Raw genomic sequence first — 19,280 nt, 5'->3', positions numbered from 1 at the left:
TGCATTGCTTTGGCAACATCTTTGCAGAGTTTACAACTTTCAGCAACATGTTGGTATCAGTTATGCAGTCCTTTGAAACAGCTGCTCTGCAGTTGAGCTGTTTTGACATGCCACTGCACATGGCTGAATTATGCAAATAGTTACAATATTAAATGACTGAGCAATAAGAAGAATGCACCCAGTGGCCGAAGTGGTTTGGTGTGCTTTAGGGTTTGGGATGGCAGCACGAAGAGCTCATAACTGAAATATTGGGCATTAATTTACAAAATGTAATCATCGCAACAACAAAGGCTGCCTATTTTTACCTTTTGAGCAAAAAGAATTCACATCCTATGGTATTATAGAACTGCTTATAAGCAGTAATGTATGAGGAATGGCATGCTTTCATCCTTCAAGGCATATGCTCATTATTGTAGCCAAAACAGTGTGTGCAGTCCAGTTTAAAATTAAGAAATCTATTGTTAATCTACATTCTTCTTCTACAACTGTAGAGCTGTCCTTGCTTCTCATCTGACAAGCTGTGAGCATTAATTTAAGACAACTGATTTTCCATGACAATTTGTGGCCTCGTATTTTTCTGAAGCCCAGATCATTATGAAATAAACAAATATTTTTGTTGAGATGAAATGAGGCAGATGGAACCCAAAATGAATACCTGAGTGCCATTTTGTATGTCCCCAGTGCAAAATGGGCCAAAGTTAATCAGTGGATTAGCGAAAGCTAACTGAGTGAAATCATGTATGTTAAAGAAGGTGGATGGAAAACAGTCCTTCTCCCTCTCAAAATACTAAAGCTCATTCATCTGATAAAAGTGATTGTCAGTACATTCAGGAATGGCCTGCCAACATAAGGAAAGCAGGGAAGGGGCCAGCCTAGCCTCCCATGGAAGGTAGTTCCTGAGCATGGAAACAGCCACTGAGAAGGCTTTCTCTCTCTCATGTCCTCTCCAGGCAAGCCTGTGATGGTGATGTGACCGAGAGAAAGCCTTGCCCTAAAGATCATAGGGCTCTAGCAGGTTTGCATGGGAAGAGACAGTCTCTCAAATAGTCTGGACCTAAGCCATATAGGGTATCTACATCTGTATCATACTAGCACTTCTTTAACAACAGAGATGGCATGGAATTGCAACGTGCAAATTTCTACCAACACACTCAAGTCCTCGCAGTTTGGGAATCATAATGTTAACGGGCAAAGCCCACAACATATTTAGGACATTCGTCACCGCAGTTCTGCTTGTCCGGAAGCATGTAGGGCTACAAGGAACTCACTGCATTTTTATTTTTACAATAAATCATGAAAGAACATGGATATGGAACAATGTGACAAGATCACTTTAGAGAACATCTTTGATGGTTACTTCAGCAGTTTTACTCAACACTCTTCACTGAGAGACAGTATGGTGTAATCGCCAATATGGTGCAGTTAGAGTATCAAAGCAGAGTTCTGGAGAAACAGGTTCAGATGCACTTTGCTGTGAAATTTACTGGGTAGCCACTCTTTGGATTATTATGAGAATAAATGTAATTCTCCTGTGCCTAATGGCAGAACATATGCTGTATGTTAAATATGTGATTATGACTGGTATGTCATAAAATTAATGTTTAGCGTAATATCGTGTTTTATCATATACACCACCTTTTGTGTGAATGGGGTTTTTTAAGTCCATAGATGTTTCTCTCTATTAACCTTCTCTATTAACCCTATATCTAATAAGGAAAGATTTGTGTTCTGCACTGTTATCGTTAACATTGTACTATTCATCTGTTCTGTACAGTTTTCTCAAGTGATTTTTCTGTTTCAGAGAAGAAAGCTCTTTTCTTAACATCTGTATTTTTACTGTAGTGTCTGCAGTGCTTTTGCTGTTTTCCTGGATGTCACCCCCACCCCACCGCCTTTTTTCTGGAAGTAATAACTATTTGGTTTTTGAGATAGATAGATCTGCCTTTATAAGACATACTTCCTTATCCCAACCATCTGACTGTTATTTGTAAGCATGCAGATTGGATTAAGCAAGCTGTGTTTTCTTTCTGAAAACAAACCTTTATGAAGCATTAAAAAAAAAAATAGTTTAAGTGAAAAGGAGCTAGTGGAATACTTAAGAGTGGTCTGTAAATCTCTCTCTATTACTGCATTTCAGAAATGATGAGTTTCTATTTCTATAAATCTTATGTGCCTTTTTTGTTTTATTGCTTCCTTTATGAAGTGGTTTTAAATAAGTAATCAGGCAGAAAGGAAGATAAGCATCCTTGCTATACAGTAATGGTTTCATTTATATGGTTTGGTTTGGTGAAGAGAAATGCTTATTCTATAACTAGTAGTTGAATCTTATGGTTTGTTGTTTGTGTGTATTTTTAAAGGAACTTGCTGTGATGAAACAGATGTTGATTAGTCTTCATGGTAAACCCCAAGGAGACAGTTTGCCTCAGAAAGAGAATAAAAATCTGCCTTCAAAATCTACATCCAGCCCATCCGTCCATTTATCTTTAGAGCATGAAGAAGGAGGTATATTTGCACCCAAACCAACATTGTTTGTAAGTACAGTAACTTTTAAAGATCTGTGAATTTTATCAATTAGAAGAAACCTGTAGAGTGGGTACAGGGTAGGACTAGGACTAGGGGGAGAACCTGAGTTCAAATCTCCACTCACTCATGAAGCTTACTAGGAGACCTTGGACTCATCATAGGCTACATCTGTACTGCAGAAATAATCCAGTTTGACACCACTTTAACTGCCCTGGCTCAATGTTGTAGAATTTTGGGGATTGTACAGTCGGACCTTGGTATTCGTGAGGGATCCATTCTGGACATGGACACACACACACACACACCCCAAAAATTACAGGACCTCAAGTACCATTCTCCCTAATGGTGCTGTAACATGCACGCAACTACTAATGTTACCACACCGTCATTGGAGACAATACGGGGTTGTCATCCATGGATGCTTAAATCCACAGATGGCAAGCCCACAGCACCACTGTAGTTTGTTGTTTCACCAGAGCTCTCTAACAGAGAAGGATAACTGTTCCACATAATTTTAATTCCCAGAATTCCATAGCATTGAGCCAAGGCAGTTAAACTGATGTCAACAAAGGCCCCATACAGACTGCCAAAATAAAGCTGCTTTGGGTAACTTTGGAAGTATGCTGTTTAAATGATGCATGTGTCTTAAGAGTCCGGAAGCTGTGCCAAAGCTGACCTCCAGTCCTTAGGACTGGATCGTGGCTTTGACACAGCTTCCAGGGTCTTAGCACACATACATCATTTAAATAGCATACCTCCAAAGTGACCCAAAGCAGCTTTATTTTGGCCAGTCTGTTCAGGCCCATAGATTATTTCCGCAATGCGGATATAGCCATAACAACTCTCCTTAACCTATTTCATGTGAGTCTGCAACAGGAGAACCCTGAGTTCTTTGAGGAAAAGGCAAGATAGAAATTCTTTGAATTAGGAAAGCTGAAACTAAGAATTTGATTATTCTGGTTAGGATAATTTTTTTCAACAGTGTAATATTTAGAGCAGAGGTGAGCAAAATACACTCCAAAGCTGTTTCTGTGGCCCTTGAGTCTCTAGACTACCAGGACTGGCCTGCTCCCAGGTGACTTGGATCTGATGGAAGCTTTTAAATTGGTTGGAGACCTTTATTCACTTTCTGTTCCCTGTGATCCACACAAATAGGACGTGTCACTTTCAGTTGTGGCTGCTGGAGGGGGGGGCATTTCTGATAGTGTGTGCCAAAAGGTTCACCTGGCAAAAAAAAAAAAGTGGTCCCCAGACTCTACTCTGTATTGAAGTATGAAACTCACTGGATGGCCTAGGACCATTCACTATCTCTCAGGTTGACTTACTTTATGGAGGCAGAAAGGCTAAAGTGTAGTGGTGGGGGGAACCCTACATCAGCTTGAACTCACCGAAGGAAAGAGATTGCAAACGTAATCATTATAAGGAAAATATTCTGTTCATATGTTAACTAAATCATGTGAAAATGCTTGAGCAGGTTTTCACCAAATCTGAAGGGCTGGTTTGGGATAGTATGATTTAACATATTGGCTATGTGCTGTACATGAATTTTACCATTGGAAGGCACAGCAATTATTTTTTTCATTCATATAGAACAGTGTCCATTATATCTGATTGTGAGAGGCATGCTCTTGCAAGGACAACTGAGACTGAGGTACATCAGGAGGAAAACTTGAACATTCAAAGTGTTCCTCCAGAGCAGTTGAGCCTAAATTATCATTAGCAGTTGTTACTTATTCTCCAAAGCAACACTGGGTACTAATTCTAGTGTCTATATGTTTCTAGGTTGTTGCTCTTTTAAAAATCAATTATGTGTTTAGGCCATTCTTTCACTAAGCTAAGGCATTACACCTGGTCCTCCCATGCATTTTAAATTAAGAGAAGGTGACTGACCCAATATCCCAACATGAACTCAATTGCCAAATGGAGTTGGGCCTCTAACCTCTACTTCACTGTATCATTCAGTCAAGAGAGGAGTTCCTAAGCAGACTGCTCAAGACAATTGGCCAAGTTTCCTTTGAGTAAAGATCTTCTCCATCTAAGTTCAACACTCTAGCCACCACACTGACTTTTAATAAATTAAGACCCGCAATACATTGTGGAGGGCTCAGTCTTTCCCTTGCTCAAAATATTACAGCCTTCCAAGAGGTAATAGGTTTGACAAAATAGTATGTACACATAGCCAGTAGCTACTGGTACCTACCTGTAAATGACTGTTAGTAGTTATGGAAAACGAAAAGTGTTTCCCTTGTACTAAACATTATATACTGGGTCTGCTTTATACCAGATGAATTTCCTACATAGGCATTGCTTCCATGGGGAAATTGCTTATACGCTGGCATTGGATAAGTGCATGCTCTTTTCACATGTTATACACATTGAAATGTGATAATGAATAGAAAAATTCTTGCTGTAAATAACTTCTAAGTTGCCTAGCTGACTTCGAGAGTGGACAAAACAAGTCACCCATTCTGGGAAACAGTTTTGCAACAACAAATACAACCAGGAGAAAGTGTCTGTCAGAATAGATGGCTACCACACTGCTGCTCAACATGAAATAGACTCACTTGGAAAAATGGTGGGCTCTCCTTCATTGTAGTTAATAACCTTAATGCAGAACATGTCACAGGGATTGGCACCTTGCCTCTACTCTAAAACATCTGCCATGCACGTGATTAGCAATCTGATTCAGGGTGCAAGTAACCCACAAATTGAGACTGTAGAAACATACTAATCTGAATTATTTGTCAGAGTCATGTTAATTATATTTTTCAATGCTGTTGTTTACATGTCAAAATGGCAATTGCAGAAGTGTTGGACAACTTGTACACTTCTACTACTGCCTGCTTCTTTATTTATAATGATCCATACTCTTTCTTTGTTTCTTAACAGACAAATGAAGCTCCACCACAATGGTTTAAGAAAGCAAAACAGAAAAAAGCATCGTAGAGTTCTTTTCCCTGAAAAAATTGATCATCATAATCATGTTCTGCAAACCTCTTAATTAAGCAACTCTATTTCAAACCAATCTTTTGCCTTCCTTTCTTTTAATATGTTCATTACAATACAATTTTAAAGATTGCATTGGGGACAAGTTTTCTGATAATTTCAGAATTCATACAGCAGTCAGTGTGTTTGAATGATGCTAATAAAGACGTGTGAATTTATTAACTCTCATTGATGTTTATTTAATAATTCATTTTATTTAATAACTTTTAAACTAGTGAGATTCAAATTGAATTCCTGTTACTTTGAATTCTGGGAGTGATAGAATAATACAGTATAATATATATTTTCTTCTTTGTAAGAAATAAATCAGTAGTTGGCGGCAAGAGTTTAATTTCAGCTGAAAGGAAAATATTTTCTGTTTGACACTAAAATTTGAATTCATCTGTACAATAGCACATTTTCCAGGTGAATTATTTACCTTTAATAACTGAGTGATAAGTAGAAATAAAGTAGACACACTTTTCTTGTCACTATAATTTAGTTCAGACCTAACACCAAACCACACTTAGCATTACATGCTCAAGCTTCAAGCTCAATTACTTTCTCCTTCCTCTTCTTATGCACTCCGATTTTTAAACTTATTTCCTAATTTGTTCTTGCCCTCTAGTCCAGATTTAAAAACCATGGGTAAACCAGGATTTGTCATGAATCAAGGAAAAGGAGAGACTGTAGCTCACTGTGCAGATACCAGACAAGCCTCTTCAAGACTGCATTCTACCACCAAGGTATCACCAATGGAAAGGACCTCTGTCCAGTAACCATGTGCTGCATGTCATTTAATGGTGGTGTTGGAGAAAGATCTCAAAAATGTTAATGTCTGTGCAGGCATATGTTGGAGGGAGGGATTATTGAGGCAATCTGACCCCAAGCCTTTCAGAGTTAATAGAGAATGCACCTTCACAGTAAGTAACCATGGTGCCATTCTGGACTGATACCAAAGCAGCCTCACATGTAAATCATTATAGTAATCCAAACAGCAGGAACCAGGTTTCTATCTGTATGCTTGGAAAGCCAGTGCCTATCACAATTCTGCTTGTCATGTGCCTGTGAGAGGTACAACGTTTCTGACAGGAAAAGAAAACAGTAAAAAAAATAACATCATGTATTTACACAAAACATATTTGCAGCAGCTGTGTTGGCCATGCAGCAAAATACAATAAAATCCAAAATCCACAAATGAGTGATTCCTTTATTCAGCCACCTAAAAAGCACATGTATTTGCATAAGAACTCTCAATATTGTATATGAGATATTGCTATGCTTTGTGGACATGAATGGAAATTAACAAGATTGATTAAGAATATATTTTAGGAGTGTTTTAGGGCCACCTGAAAATTGGAACAATGCTACGATTGCATATCTTTTGGATTGATTAACACAACTTGTATGGCTGTTGCAAGACTTGATAAGACAGACATGTTGTCATTGGGACCTTCTACTTAGTTAACATAAACAGTGACTTGCAGGAGTATTCACCCACTTTTTAGTTTTCCACATTCTGTTGTGTTACAACCTGAAATTGAAATTGATTTCACAAGTGTTGTTACCACTTGATGTACACAAGATACATGACACTCTGAAGGTGCAAAATAGTTTTTGTTATGACATGAAAGTTAAGTAAAGATAAACTTCCATTTGTTGGTTGCATAAGTATTTAGCCCATTTGCTGAGACATGCCTAAAGAAGCTCTGTTGCAATCAGCTGCTTCCAGAAGTCAGAGGGAGCTGAATGGAGTTCACCTGTGTGAAATTCCAGTGCCACATGAGCTCAGACAAAATACACCTGTTTCTGAAAGAGCCCATAGTTCATTGGATGGTTTATCAATGCAAATACCACCATGGAGAACAAGAAGTTATCAAAAAAGTCCATTCTAAAAGTGCACAGAAGCACCTATCAGCATTGAGTTGTATTTTAGAAAAGACTCTCCAACTATAAAATCCCCTGGAGCACTGTTAAATCCATTATTGTAAAATGGAAAGAGTATGATTCAACTGCAACTCTGCCTAGAGAAAGCTGTCCACAAAATTTCTGACTGCATAAAGAAGGCATTGATCAGAGGAGCAAGCAAGAGACCAATGACAATTCCAAAGGAGCTGGAGAGATCCACAACTGAAAGTGGAAAAACCATCCATGGAACAGCTATTGCTGAGATACTCCACAAAACATCTCATGCTTGTGAAAGTGGGATTGACAGAGTGTGTCCCCTGAAGATTTGTGCAAAGCTGAAGAGTCTTACTCAAGAAGACTAGCAGCTATAATCACTGTCTACTCTTCCTTTGAAATTTCCTTCTTCAAGAACTGCAACCTATACATCCCTTACTGTATGTCCAGGAAGGTTGACATGTTCTGCAACTGGTTTGGGGGTGTTGCCATTTCTAATTTCAGATTTCTGTTCATTAATCCTCTTGCGTAGAGACCTGTCTAGAGTGCACAGGGGCATTGTTGGCTTAGAATGCATAGATCACATTGCAAGAAGATCAAGTAAATGCACCTCGATGTTGTGGGTGATGTTATTGGCACCTGGCAATATTACAGGGGTTGATAACATCACTCACAACTTCAGACGTGTTTGCGTCTCAGGCAAAATATTCAAACATCTCTCACATACAAACATGGAGCCCAGCCTCCACGAAGGTACTGTATTGCTATGTATTTTATATGTATTATCCTATTATTTCTTAGATTGTACACCATAGGCAAGTTTTTCTCTTATCTGTTTATTGTTTGTATGTACAGCGCTAAACCCCTCCCTTCTATTTTAACCTGATCTAGTGGTTGATGGTAATGCTCAAGCTTGTCCTCCCTGGCTATAATGTACTACATGCTGCCAGATCAGTTCTGAGACAAAACACTACAGAATTACATTTTAAAAGGGGAAATGATCACGCTGATCAAGACTGTGATCTTATGCGAACTTACATCAAAGCAAGCTCCAGTTAATATAGCAGGTCTTACTGCTAGGTAAACATACATAGAAGAGCCAATGTGGTGTGGTAGTTTGAGTGGTGGACTAGAATTCTGGAGACCAGGGTTCAAATCCCAACTCAGCCATGGGTGAGCTTGGCACTGGGTGATCTTAGGCAAGTCAATCAACCTTAGAGGAAGGCAATAGCAAACAAATCTGAACAAATCTTGCCAAGACCGCTACCATCACCACCACCAATGCCCTCTTAGGATCACCATAAGTCAGAAATGACTTGAAAACACACAATTGGCCTGTACAGACAGGCCAAAATAAAGTGGCTTCGGGTCACTTTGGAGGTATGCTGTTTAAATGATGCATGCGTCCTAAGAGTCTGGAAGCCACACCAAAGCCTTGTTTCAGTTCTTAGGATTGGAGCATGGCTTTGGCATGGCTTCCAGACTTTTAGGACACATGCATCATTTAAACAGCATACCTCCAAAGTGACCTGAAGCAGTTTTATTTTGGCCTGTCTGTACAGGCCCAATAACAGCAAAAACTTGCATAGAATTGTGCTAATCTGAGCTATGTTTGTATGTACACTTATTAAGGAACTGGTGTTATGAAAAAGATTGTGTGCATACCTCTCAAGAGAGGTGAGGGCAAGTGTAGAATTATGTTCTTAACTGCAGAAAAGTGAAGTGCAGGAGAAACATTATATTCAGTTTGTTGGTGTGTGCCTTCAAGTCATTTCTGACTTTTGGAGACCCTGGGCCCAAACAGACAGGCCAAAATAAAGCTGCTTCGGGTCACTTTGGAGGTATGCTGTTTAAATGACACATGCATCTTAAGAGACCAAAGCTGCATTCCCGTCCTTAAGACTGGAGCATGGCTTTGGTGCAGCTTCTGGGCTCTTAGGATGCATGCATCATTTAAACAGCATACCTCCAAAGTGACCCAAAGCAACCCCTCCTTGGCATGTTTCTTCAGAGAGAGTTTGCTGTGGCCATCCTCTGAGGTTGAGAGAGTGTGACTTGCCCAAGTTCACCCAGTGGGTTTACAGGGCTGCTTTCCAGAGTTTTAATCCAATGCTCACACCACACCATGTTTGACATTCAGTAGTGGCGTTTATTTGTTGCATTTACTCCATGCTTTTCTTCCAAGGACCTCAGGCAATGTACATCGTCCACCTCCCAGTTTCTGTTCTCACAACAATTTTGTAGTATAAATTAGACTGAGAGACAGGGGCTGGTGTAAGGTTACCAAGTGAGTTTCATGGCTGAGGGGAGGATTTTAACTACTTTATTCTGGTTTTCTCAAGAAAAGGGAGGGAGGGGGAAAAACCTTTTTGGAATGTTATTATGAATTACCAAGTCAACTTTGGCTGATTGTGATCCTACAAATAATAGATCTTCAAGAGCCACTGTTATCAAGAGCCTTGCTTGGGTCTTGCAAACTCAGGTCCATGGCTTCCTTGATTGAATCAATCCATTTGTAAAATGGTCTTCCTCTTTTCCTGCTGCTCTCAGTTTTTTTGATCGTTATCATCTTTTACAGTGAGTCATGTTGTCTCACAATGTGTCTAAAGTATGATAGCCTCAATACAATCATTTTGGGTTCTGGTGAGAGTTCAGGCTCAATTTGTTTTATGATCCATTTATTTGTCTTTTTGACTGTCTGTGATATTCTCCTCCATCATCACATTTCTAAAGAGTTTTATTTTCATCCTTACTGCTTTCTTCACTGTCCACTTTTCACAACCACACATAGAAACTGGAAATACTGCGGCATGAATGAATCTGGTTTTGGTATTCAATATATCTTTACACTTTAGGTTCTCATTTAGCTCCTTCATAGCTGCCTACCAAGTCTTCTGATTTCTTATTGCTGTTGTGTGCCTTCAAGTTGTTTCTTGACTATATCATCCATTTTGATTAATGCCTGAGCATAGGAAGGCTTTCTTATTTTGATGTCTTCATCACCCACTTTAATGTTATGCAAATCTTATGTGGTCATTCTTTTTTTGTTTTCTTATATTCAGATGAAACCCGCCTTTTTGATTTTCTTCCTTAACTTTCATCAGCAATCATTCCAAGTCTTTGCTATTTTCTGCTAGTAATATTGTGTAATCTGCATATTTTAGAATAGTGATGTTTCTTCCTTCAAATTTTCATACCTCCATCCTCTCAGACTATCATATATACTGCATATAAATTAAACAGACTAAAGTTTGATAAAATATACCCTTGTCTTGCTAATTGAAAACAATTCTGTTTTTCCATATTCTGTCCTGGCAGCAACCTCTTGTTTAGATTATAGGTTGCACATCAGGACAATCAAATGTTGAGAGGCACCCTTTCTTTAGAGTGCACCATAGTTTTTCATAACCTATGCAGTCCAAGACATTGCTATCGTCTATAAAGAATTAGCTTATTGTCTTCTGAAATTTGTTGTCCTTAGCCAATGTTTTTTTGCAATATGTACATCTCTAATGCCTCTTCCATTCCTGAGACTGACTTAGAAATAGGTTAGTTCCCATCCCGTATATGGTAAACATTTTTGCTTGCATGGAAGATTTTTGGAACACTCCAACAGTTACTACAATCACTAATGTTCCCTTTGGTGGGAACTGGAATGTACTATATTGTGTGTTTCCTGTCTCTGGGCCACTGTTTTGTTTTCCATTTTCAGTGGCAGATTTTATTTATTTATTTATTTTAGATGGATGGACTCTGTCTGTAAATTATTTATTGCAGGTGCTTTTAGACCAGTTCCACATGTTTTTAATGTAGGTCCTTCAGAAAAGATTCTACATTTGCCCTTCTTTCAACTGTTTTGTATTGTTTTTCAGTGCATTGCTTCCACTGTGTTTTTATTTTGTCCTGGACATATAATGTGCTCCTTGTTAATCATTCTCTTGGTTTAAATCTCCCTTTGCTTTCTCAGATCCTGTGGAAGTGGTCTCTTGTTCTACCTTTTCTTCTGTTTCTTTGCAACTTATTATTTTAATACTTCTGTTTGTGCCTATGTACAAGTCATTTATAAAAACAAAGCATTTTTGGTTTTGTTTTTAATTGAGCTAGCTTTTGGCAATTGACTGACTACTGGGAAATGAGCTTTTAATGGATGGACATTGCACTTTTTTAACAATGTGTTTTTATTGATACATTTTAAAATAGCTTTCAATATTAAAATGTGTTTAATTACATTTTAACAGTGTTTGCACCTGTTTTTATCTTGTGAGCCATCTTGAGAGTCCGTTAATTGGGTGAAAAAAACTATATGAGTATGTATGGAGTGATGCTTAGTGCCTGAACAGGACATTAATATGTCTTTCAAGAGGACTCTGACGTATGCCAATTATACAAGTAAAATACTAAAGTTAAAATAGGCGCGGGGCAGACTGCACCCAAAGGGCGGCCTGCTGGCGGCCTAATTCCCTCCAGAGGGAAGCTACAGCCGCCAAACCGTGTGGTTTCTCTCCAGAGGCAAAAGAACCTAGAAAACCCAGGTTCTTTTTGAGCCGCAGGGCAGACGTCATGAGTGTACCAATGTACACGGGACGCCGCCATTGTTACGCTGCTGCCCCGTGCTAGGGTTGGGGACGGTGTGGTTGCCGCCTGGCCCCTAACCCTAAAATCGGCACCATCGCGGTGCATTTGGGTGGTCTGTACCACACCATAATCTATTTTTCCAGGTTCTACATATGGTTGTGAAAGCTGGGGAGTGAAGAAAGCTGATAAGAAGAAGAGCAACTTATTTTCTGGAGTGTTGGAGAAGAATTCTATGGATAACAAGGACTGCTAAAAAAACAAATCAATAGTTACTAGAGCAAATCATGCCTGAACAATCCCAAGAAGCCAATATGATTAAATTGAGGCTGTTGTACTTTGGACACATAATGGGAAGGCATGACTCCCTGGAAAAGACAATAATGCTTGGTAAAGTAGAAGGCAGAATTTGGTAGAATTCAAAGATATAGCCATGCTAGTCTGTAGAATCAGTATGAAGAGAGATCTTGTAGCACCTTTGAGACTAACTGAAAGAAAGAAGTTGGCAGTATGAGCTTTTGTAGGCTTCAGTCTACTTCCTCAGATGTTTTTGGTGTAGTGGAAGCCAGGGACAGACCATTCCATATTGACGGACTCAATCAAGGAAGCTATAGCCCTGAGTCTGAAAGAGCTGAGAGGGATATTGATGATCAGGGTGACTTGGGGGTCTCTCATTCAAAGGATCACCATGACTCGAAGCCAACTTGACAGCACTTAACAATAGTGACCACCATCACTAGTTCAGGTTTGCCCTTGCTAAGAGTTGTTAGGAAGCCTTCATAGCATTAGTAAGTATGCATACCAGGAGAGAGAAAACCTCAAGCCATCCAAACATCATTGGACAACATTTCCCATCATCCCTGACTATTGGCTGTACTGTTTATAATAAATGAATATATAAATGAATGAATAAATAAAAACAACAACTTATAGTAAATAATATTTCTTGCCCACCTCTCCCCAAGGCCTGATAGGCCTAATGATAGTTGTAGTTCATTGATACTTGAATAGATAAAAGGCCCTCTCACCTGGTGTTCATATTAAAGCAGTACATTTTATATCATCTCTTAGAATCTCCAAAATAAAAATGGAGAATGTCTGGTGCTCCAAGTGTCATTGAACTCCTATCTTCCTTCAGCATTTCTGTCTAGGGCTGATAGGAGTTGCAGTCCAACAATACAAAGAAAGCTCCATTTGCTAACCTGGTTAAAATGCTAAAGTTCTCTGCAAGATCCTTTTGATTTCAGTGCAAAGATGTGGAAACAGTGCAATCCTATGTATATCTAGTCAACAGTAAACTCAACTGAGTCCAGTGAGAGTTACCCCTTCTGAAATATGTGTGGTGTTTCTCTATTTATATAGTGCTCGGTCCCGAGCCCTGCTATCGCTGCCAGGATGCCGCTTTCTGGTGGTGTGTACCGGCCCTATTTATATTTTTAATATTTTCAACTTATGGATGTTTGCTCTTTTGCTCTTCACCTAAATAGTTACAGCTTTGAAGCGTTACTTTTTGACACTGCAGCTCCCAGAATCCCCATCCAGGTTTCTTTTTGCTATGTGGAAGGCTAACAGTAATCCTATACATATCTAATCAAAACGAAGTCCCACTGAACCAAACAGGGCTTGCCCCAGGTATTTTGCTAGATATGTGCCTTCAAGACTTATGGCAATCCTAAGGCAGACCTACCATGGAGTTTTCTTGGCAAGATTGTTCAGAGGGAGCTTGCCATTGTCATCCTCTGAGGCTGAGAGAGTGTGACTTGCCCAAGGTCACCAAGTGGGTTTGGTGGCTGAATCAGGATTTGAACCCTGGTCTCCAGAATCCTGTTCCAATGCTCAAACCTGTTCCAACACTCAGCATGCTAGCTATCAGCCCCAGGTAAATGGTTATCATATTGCAGCTTGAGAGTTACCTACTCTCACTGGAACCCTTTCTGATGGAAAAGCCTCCTGAGGATGCATTTGAATCCAGCATTTCTCTGTCAATGTAAACTGGGCCCCAAGATTGTCATGAGAGCATGCTGACTTAGCAAAATCATTTATTTCCAGTGGAAGGTGAGTAAGAGAAGACAAGGTACAAGAGAATTGGTCTGAAGCACAGCAGACAGCCCTTCTCAGTTGATCAGTACTTTGTGTTCATGAGTGCTTTTAAATCTAGAATTCATCATGGCCCACCAGCCGTTTAGTCGCACCATTCAGTGTACTCTGGCACAAAGTGTGGGAATGGCTGTGTCAGAGAAACAGAACACTGTAAAATTGTTGTGCAGGAAGAACATGCCCCAGTTAACCACTGACAGAACGCAGCACACAGAATCAGTTCTAGCTGCTGCTCTGGAAGATTTTAAATAAATCCTGTATTGTGTAATGAAAGGAAAAATGAAATGATCTTCAGTGAAATGTGGTCACAGATTCCATCCAAGACTTTTCCTGCAATTAAATTACATTTGCTGGTCCAACATGCCTTTAAGTGAACCATTGATAGAAAGGCTTTGATTATTCAGTCAAAGAAAGTTTATTCTTTTGCTTGAAAATGAAAGCTTTCTTTTTACAGGGGGCTCTTTTGGAGTAATCCTTGCACAGAAATCTAGACAGGCACCCAAACTATACTATCTTTTAATATAAACAAATCCTATGCTCACATAATGGCAGATTACAACAGTTAACATTTCCGTCTTTCTGAATGATAGGGAAGAATTTTTTCCCTTTCACGTTCCTATCACAAAATGCTTGTGATTTCACAAGGTATTTCCACACTGCAGAATTAAAGCAGTTGGACACCATTTTAATTGTCATAACTCTATCCTACAGAATCCAGACTTGTAGTTTGGTGAGGTATAGTCAGCCTAGTCTGTCAGAGAGCTCTGTTGCCTCATCAAACTACAAATTCCAGGATTCTGTAGGTTAAGGTCATGACAATTAAAGTGGTGTCAAACTGCTTTAATTGTGTAGTGTGGATACATCCATAGTCTAACCCTGCTCCTTCCCCTGGTTCAGAACAGTTAACAAGGCCATGTACGTATAGTTGCCATGTCTGTGTGCCTTTAAGTTGCCTGTTGACTTGTGGTCACCTCATGAATTTCGTAGGGTCTTCATAGGCAAAGAATACTCAACAGCGGTTTTGCCAGTTTCTTCCTTTGAAATAGAGCCTCCAGCACCTGGTATTTGTTAGCTGATCACCATCACCCACTGGCCCAGAGATCATAATCTTTGCCAGGATACAGAGAGCCATTGTGATGCAATGATTTCAGCAGGTGACTGTGCCTTAGAGGAACCAGGTTCTAGTCCCTCACTGAGCCGTGAAATGCACTTGGTGACCTTAAACCAGACTTTTTCTCCCAGCTGAGCCTATCTCACTAAGTTGTGAAGATTTGTGGGGAAGAAAAGAACCTTATACACCTCCTTGAGCTCATTGTAGAAAAGGTGGATATAAATGTAAATAAATAAACCATGTATGATCTGAACTGGGCTTTATAATTGGTGAGCTTTGAACAGCTTTTGAAAGTCTCAACTGTGTGATGCTCCATGGAGACATTTAGAGGCAGCATGGCATAGTAGTTTGAGCGTTGGTCTTGGACTTTGGAGACCAGGATTTGAATCCTGCCTCGGCTATGTAAACCAAATCCCCTGGGTGAACTTGGGCAAGTCACACTCTCTGAGCTTCAGAGGATGGCAATGCCAAACCCCTCTGAGGAAACTTGCCAATAAAACTTCATAATAGGTTTGTCTTAGGGTCACCCAAAATAGGAAACAACTTGAAGGCACATAATAACAACAACAAATGAATGAATGAAGAAGAAAAGGCAGGGATGGGGAACAGGATGACATCAGGGTACTCAGCAAAAACACCGAAAGGCTCCCCCATAGGAAAAGCTCAATCCATGTCCTCTTTTAATCCAAAAGGCAGGACTAGATCGAATGGGATTAAGACACAAAAGGGGAGGGTTTGCTTGAATATTAAGAGAATTTTCTTGATGACAACTACAGCTGGACAGTGGGACGAAAAGAGGAACTGGGTTGACTAGAGATCATCCAGTGGAGGTTCGCCAAGGGATGCTCCGGACAGGGGATGCATTCTGATACAATTTAACTGACATGGATTTGGCCTATGGAAACATGGGATGTGTAGATTTGTTGGGTATTCTCTGCCAGATTGTTCAGTCTAGGAATTCATCAGACCAATGGTCTGTAGGATGCAGCCATGGCAGTTAAAGTGGTATCAGACTGCTATAATTATGCAGCTTGAAAGAGTCTTCAAACTACATGAGAAAGTTTAAAACCCTTGTTTTTTAGGTGGGAGGGATGTAATTGTTCCAGACCTCACACATTAGGAAAAATGATCCAGTGCAGGCAGGTTGTTTCAAATTAAATACTGGCCCTGGGCTTTGCAGGGGCGAAATCTGGAGAAATAACCCAACTGCTGTTGCAACTGTTGTGTCCTGTGTTATTACCATCATTTATCAATTATCAGTTCTGGATGATGATGATTCTGCAATAACTATCGTGCAACTTTCTGCTTAGACAGGGGTAAAATATCCCTATTGACAATGTGAACTCAATTCATAGGTTGTTCCCAGGCCTTCAGCATGATCTCAAATTAATCATATCAAGCAATCAAGAACGTCGAAACTCAAAACGCTTTGCTTTGCAAATTTTCAGCCAGATTTACTTGGGGGACAAATGAAGGCAAAGGCCAGAAAGAGTTCAAGTTCACAAATGCTGCAGGGTTGAATCCATGTTGATAAGCCATCAATTATGAAGAAAACCAGACTGACTTCTGACACCATATAACCAGAGTTCAGGAGCAGCTAGTTATAAATAGTCACTTGCAATCAGTTTCTTTCTCATAAGTGTAGGATAGCTGTTGTTGTTGTGTACCTTCAAGTCATTTCTGATTTATGGTGACCCAAAGGTGAACCTACTGTGGGGTTTTCTTGGCAAGATTTGTTCGGAGGAGGTTTGCCCTTGCCTTCCCCTGAGGCTGAGAGAGTGTGATGTGTCCAAGGTCACCCAGTGGGTTTCATGGATGAGTGGGAATCAAACCCTGGCATCCAGCCCAACTCTCAAACCATTATGCATGCTGCCTACTGAAGTATAACTACTTTACATTTGTAAAGTATATTATTATTATTATTATTATTATTATTATTATTCTGCTTTATTTATATAGTGCTGTAGATTTACACAGTGCTGTACATACAAACAATAAAATAGATAAAGTACTACTTTACATTTTTAGTTATTATATTATTAAATTGGGCTATTGGGTTATTATAATATAATAATATTATAAAAATTATAATAACTACAATACATTTTAGTTATCATATTATAGTTATAATAATATATGTTATTATAACTTCAGTAGAAATATTCTCACACCTTCTGTGAAATAACTAACTTTTAGGGCTTTATCACACTGCAATCATAGTTTACAAATAAAATGGCAACCTACCACTGTTTTTGCAGCCATCATTTCACTGTGATTTTCTTTTGTGTGACTGGGGGCTGATGCCCCTATTGCACTCCTTTCCCTTCCTGTCCTGTCCCTTAATTCTTCCCTCCCTCCCTGCCTCCCTGGCATGCCTTTGTCTATTTCCCCCCCCCAACTTTCATTGTACAATTTCGGAGCTATGCAGCCCGATTTAATGTTTTAATTTTAAAAAAATACTTGAGGCTGCAGCTCTTCAAAACTGTGCAACAATCTTAGGAAATAAATTACCATACATTAAAATTAAATTAGCAAGAGGGAGGTGGAAAGGGGGGACAGTATCACGATGTGACTGCCAATTGCACTAATGCCATGAGAATGGCTTTTCATAACTTGGGCATCGCAATATTGGCAGCTCATTCATGGGTTTCCCTGTGAATGAGAAAGGATGGCTGGGATATGGGACAGGGATGGGAGGGAAGTGGCATCGTGCAATCCTCCCAATGAAATTGCGATTTAAAGGTAGTGTGCAATAAAGCTCTTATTTACCTTTATAGTTACAGGCATGTGACCTAAAGAAATGGTAGAGGAGGAGTATTACATGGTTCAAGTGCTGGCTCATGTTGCTGCCTCATTATCTATTGTAGACATTGAGTTGACAATGAGGAGGATAGCAGTAGAGAATTTTTTTTGGCCATGGCCAGAAGTTCATAGCATCCAGCTGTTTCTAAAAAATAATAAATAAAAGTAACTATTTTAACTATTTTTGAAAATCAGGAAAATAAAGGTTATTTTAAAATTTTAATTAAAGTGGCAATTAATTACTTTTGAAAGGTGAGGTCTTGGTACCTTCATAACTATAATTAATTGTTTCTAAAAGTAAGGGCCCAAACAGACAGGCCAAAATAAAGCTGCTTGGAGGTATGATGTTTAAATGATGCACACATCTTAAGAGGCAAGAAGCTGTGCCAAAGCTGTGCTCCAGTCATTAGGACTGGAGCATGGCTTTGGCGTGGCTCCTGGCCTCTTAGGATGCATGCGTCACTTAAACAGCAGACTTCCAAAGTGATCCGAAACAGCTTTATTTTGGCCTGTCTGTTCAGGCCCCAAGTTTCTAAGCTCTGGCTTATGCAGGCAAAATAAATCTCAACACAGCCAGGTTTTCTATAAGCACAAATATATGCTAAAATGATCCTTATACACTGAGGTTTAACAGCATACCGAACCAGACCTACTAGACACCAGGCAGAGATGACTAGTTTTACTTTCATTTTGGGTGAATAAACATTTTCTACCATTTCATCAAAAGACCAATATATACATGATCAATATGACATCAGATATGATTAGGGTTGCCATATCCCGCCTGGGGGCGGGACTTTCCCGGTTTGGGGCGGGTCTGCATGGTCCCGTCCCAGTTTGGCCCCACCCCTGGGATTCCCCCCCCCCCGAGGCTGTGGAGGCGGCTCCACGATCGCAGAGTCCTCCGAGGCCGGGCTGGGGCTTGGGGGACGCTGTCTCCCAGGCGCCATCCACGCCCAACAAAAGATTTATAAAGATGGGACCTTTTTTTTTTTTTTGGCCAGGGGGAAAAAGGGTCCTACATTTTTAAACCTTGTCCTACATTTTTCCCGGTTTGGAGGTCCTCAGGGATAGCAACCCTAGATATGATATAAGTCCCCCTCCTTTTTTTGGTCTCTCATCAAGATACCTGATTAATAATAAAAGAAAGCAATATTAATTATTTTTGACCAGCAAAATGCTTACCATCAGAATGGGTAGATTTTGTTGAAAGGATAGGTTTGTTTGAATACATACAGTGATAACTCTTGGAGGCTAAAATATAAGGCCAGGTAGGTAGGTAGGTAGT

At 39.7% G+C, this 19,280-nt stretch overlaps 1 protein-coding gene across 1 annotated transcript in view; it reads left to right on the top strand.

The window, feature by feature from the left end:
* Positions 1–5,687, top strand: part of PIBF1 (progesterone immunomodulatory binding factor 1) — a 119,077-nt gene extending 113,390 nt beyond the window's left edge. Inside the window, exons 17-18 of the mRNA XM_042456552.1 lie at positions 2,358–2,531; positions 5,413–5,687. Coding sequence (XP_042312486.1) covers positions 2,358–2,531; positions 5,413–5,469 — 231 coding nt within the window. The 3' untranslated portion in view covers positions 5,470–5,687. The remainder of the gene's footprint in view (positions 1–2,357; positions 2,532–5,412) is intronic.
* Positions 5,688–19,280: the final 13,593 nt, after the last annotated feature.

The sequence above is a fragment of the Sceloporus undulatus genome, chromosome 3, assembly GCF_019175285.1.
Source record: "Sceloporus undulatus isolate JIND9_A2432 ecotype Alabama chromosome 3, SceUnd_v1.1, whole genome shotgun sequence".
Classification (NCBI taxonomy): domain Eukaryota; kingdom Metazoa; phylum Chordata; class Lepidosauria; order Squamata; family Phrynosomatidae; genus Sceloporus; species Sceloporus undulatus.
This window is presented reverse-complemented; position numbering and strand designations above follow the sequence as displayed.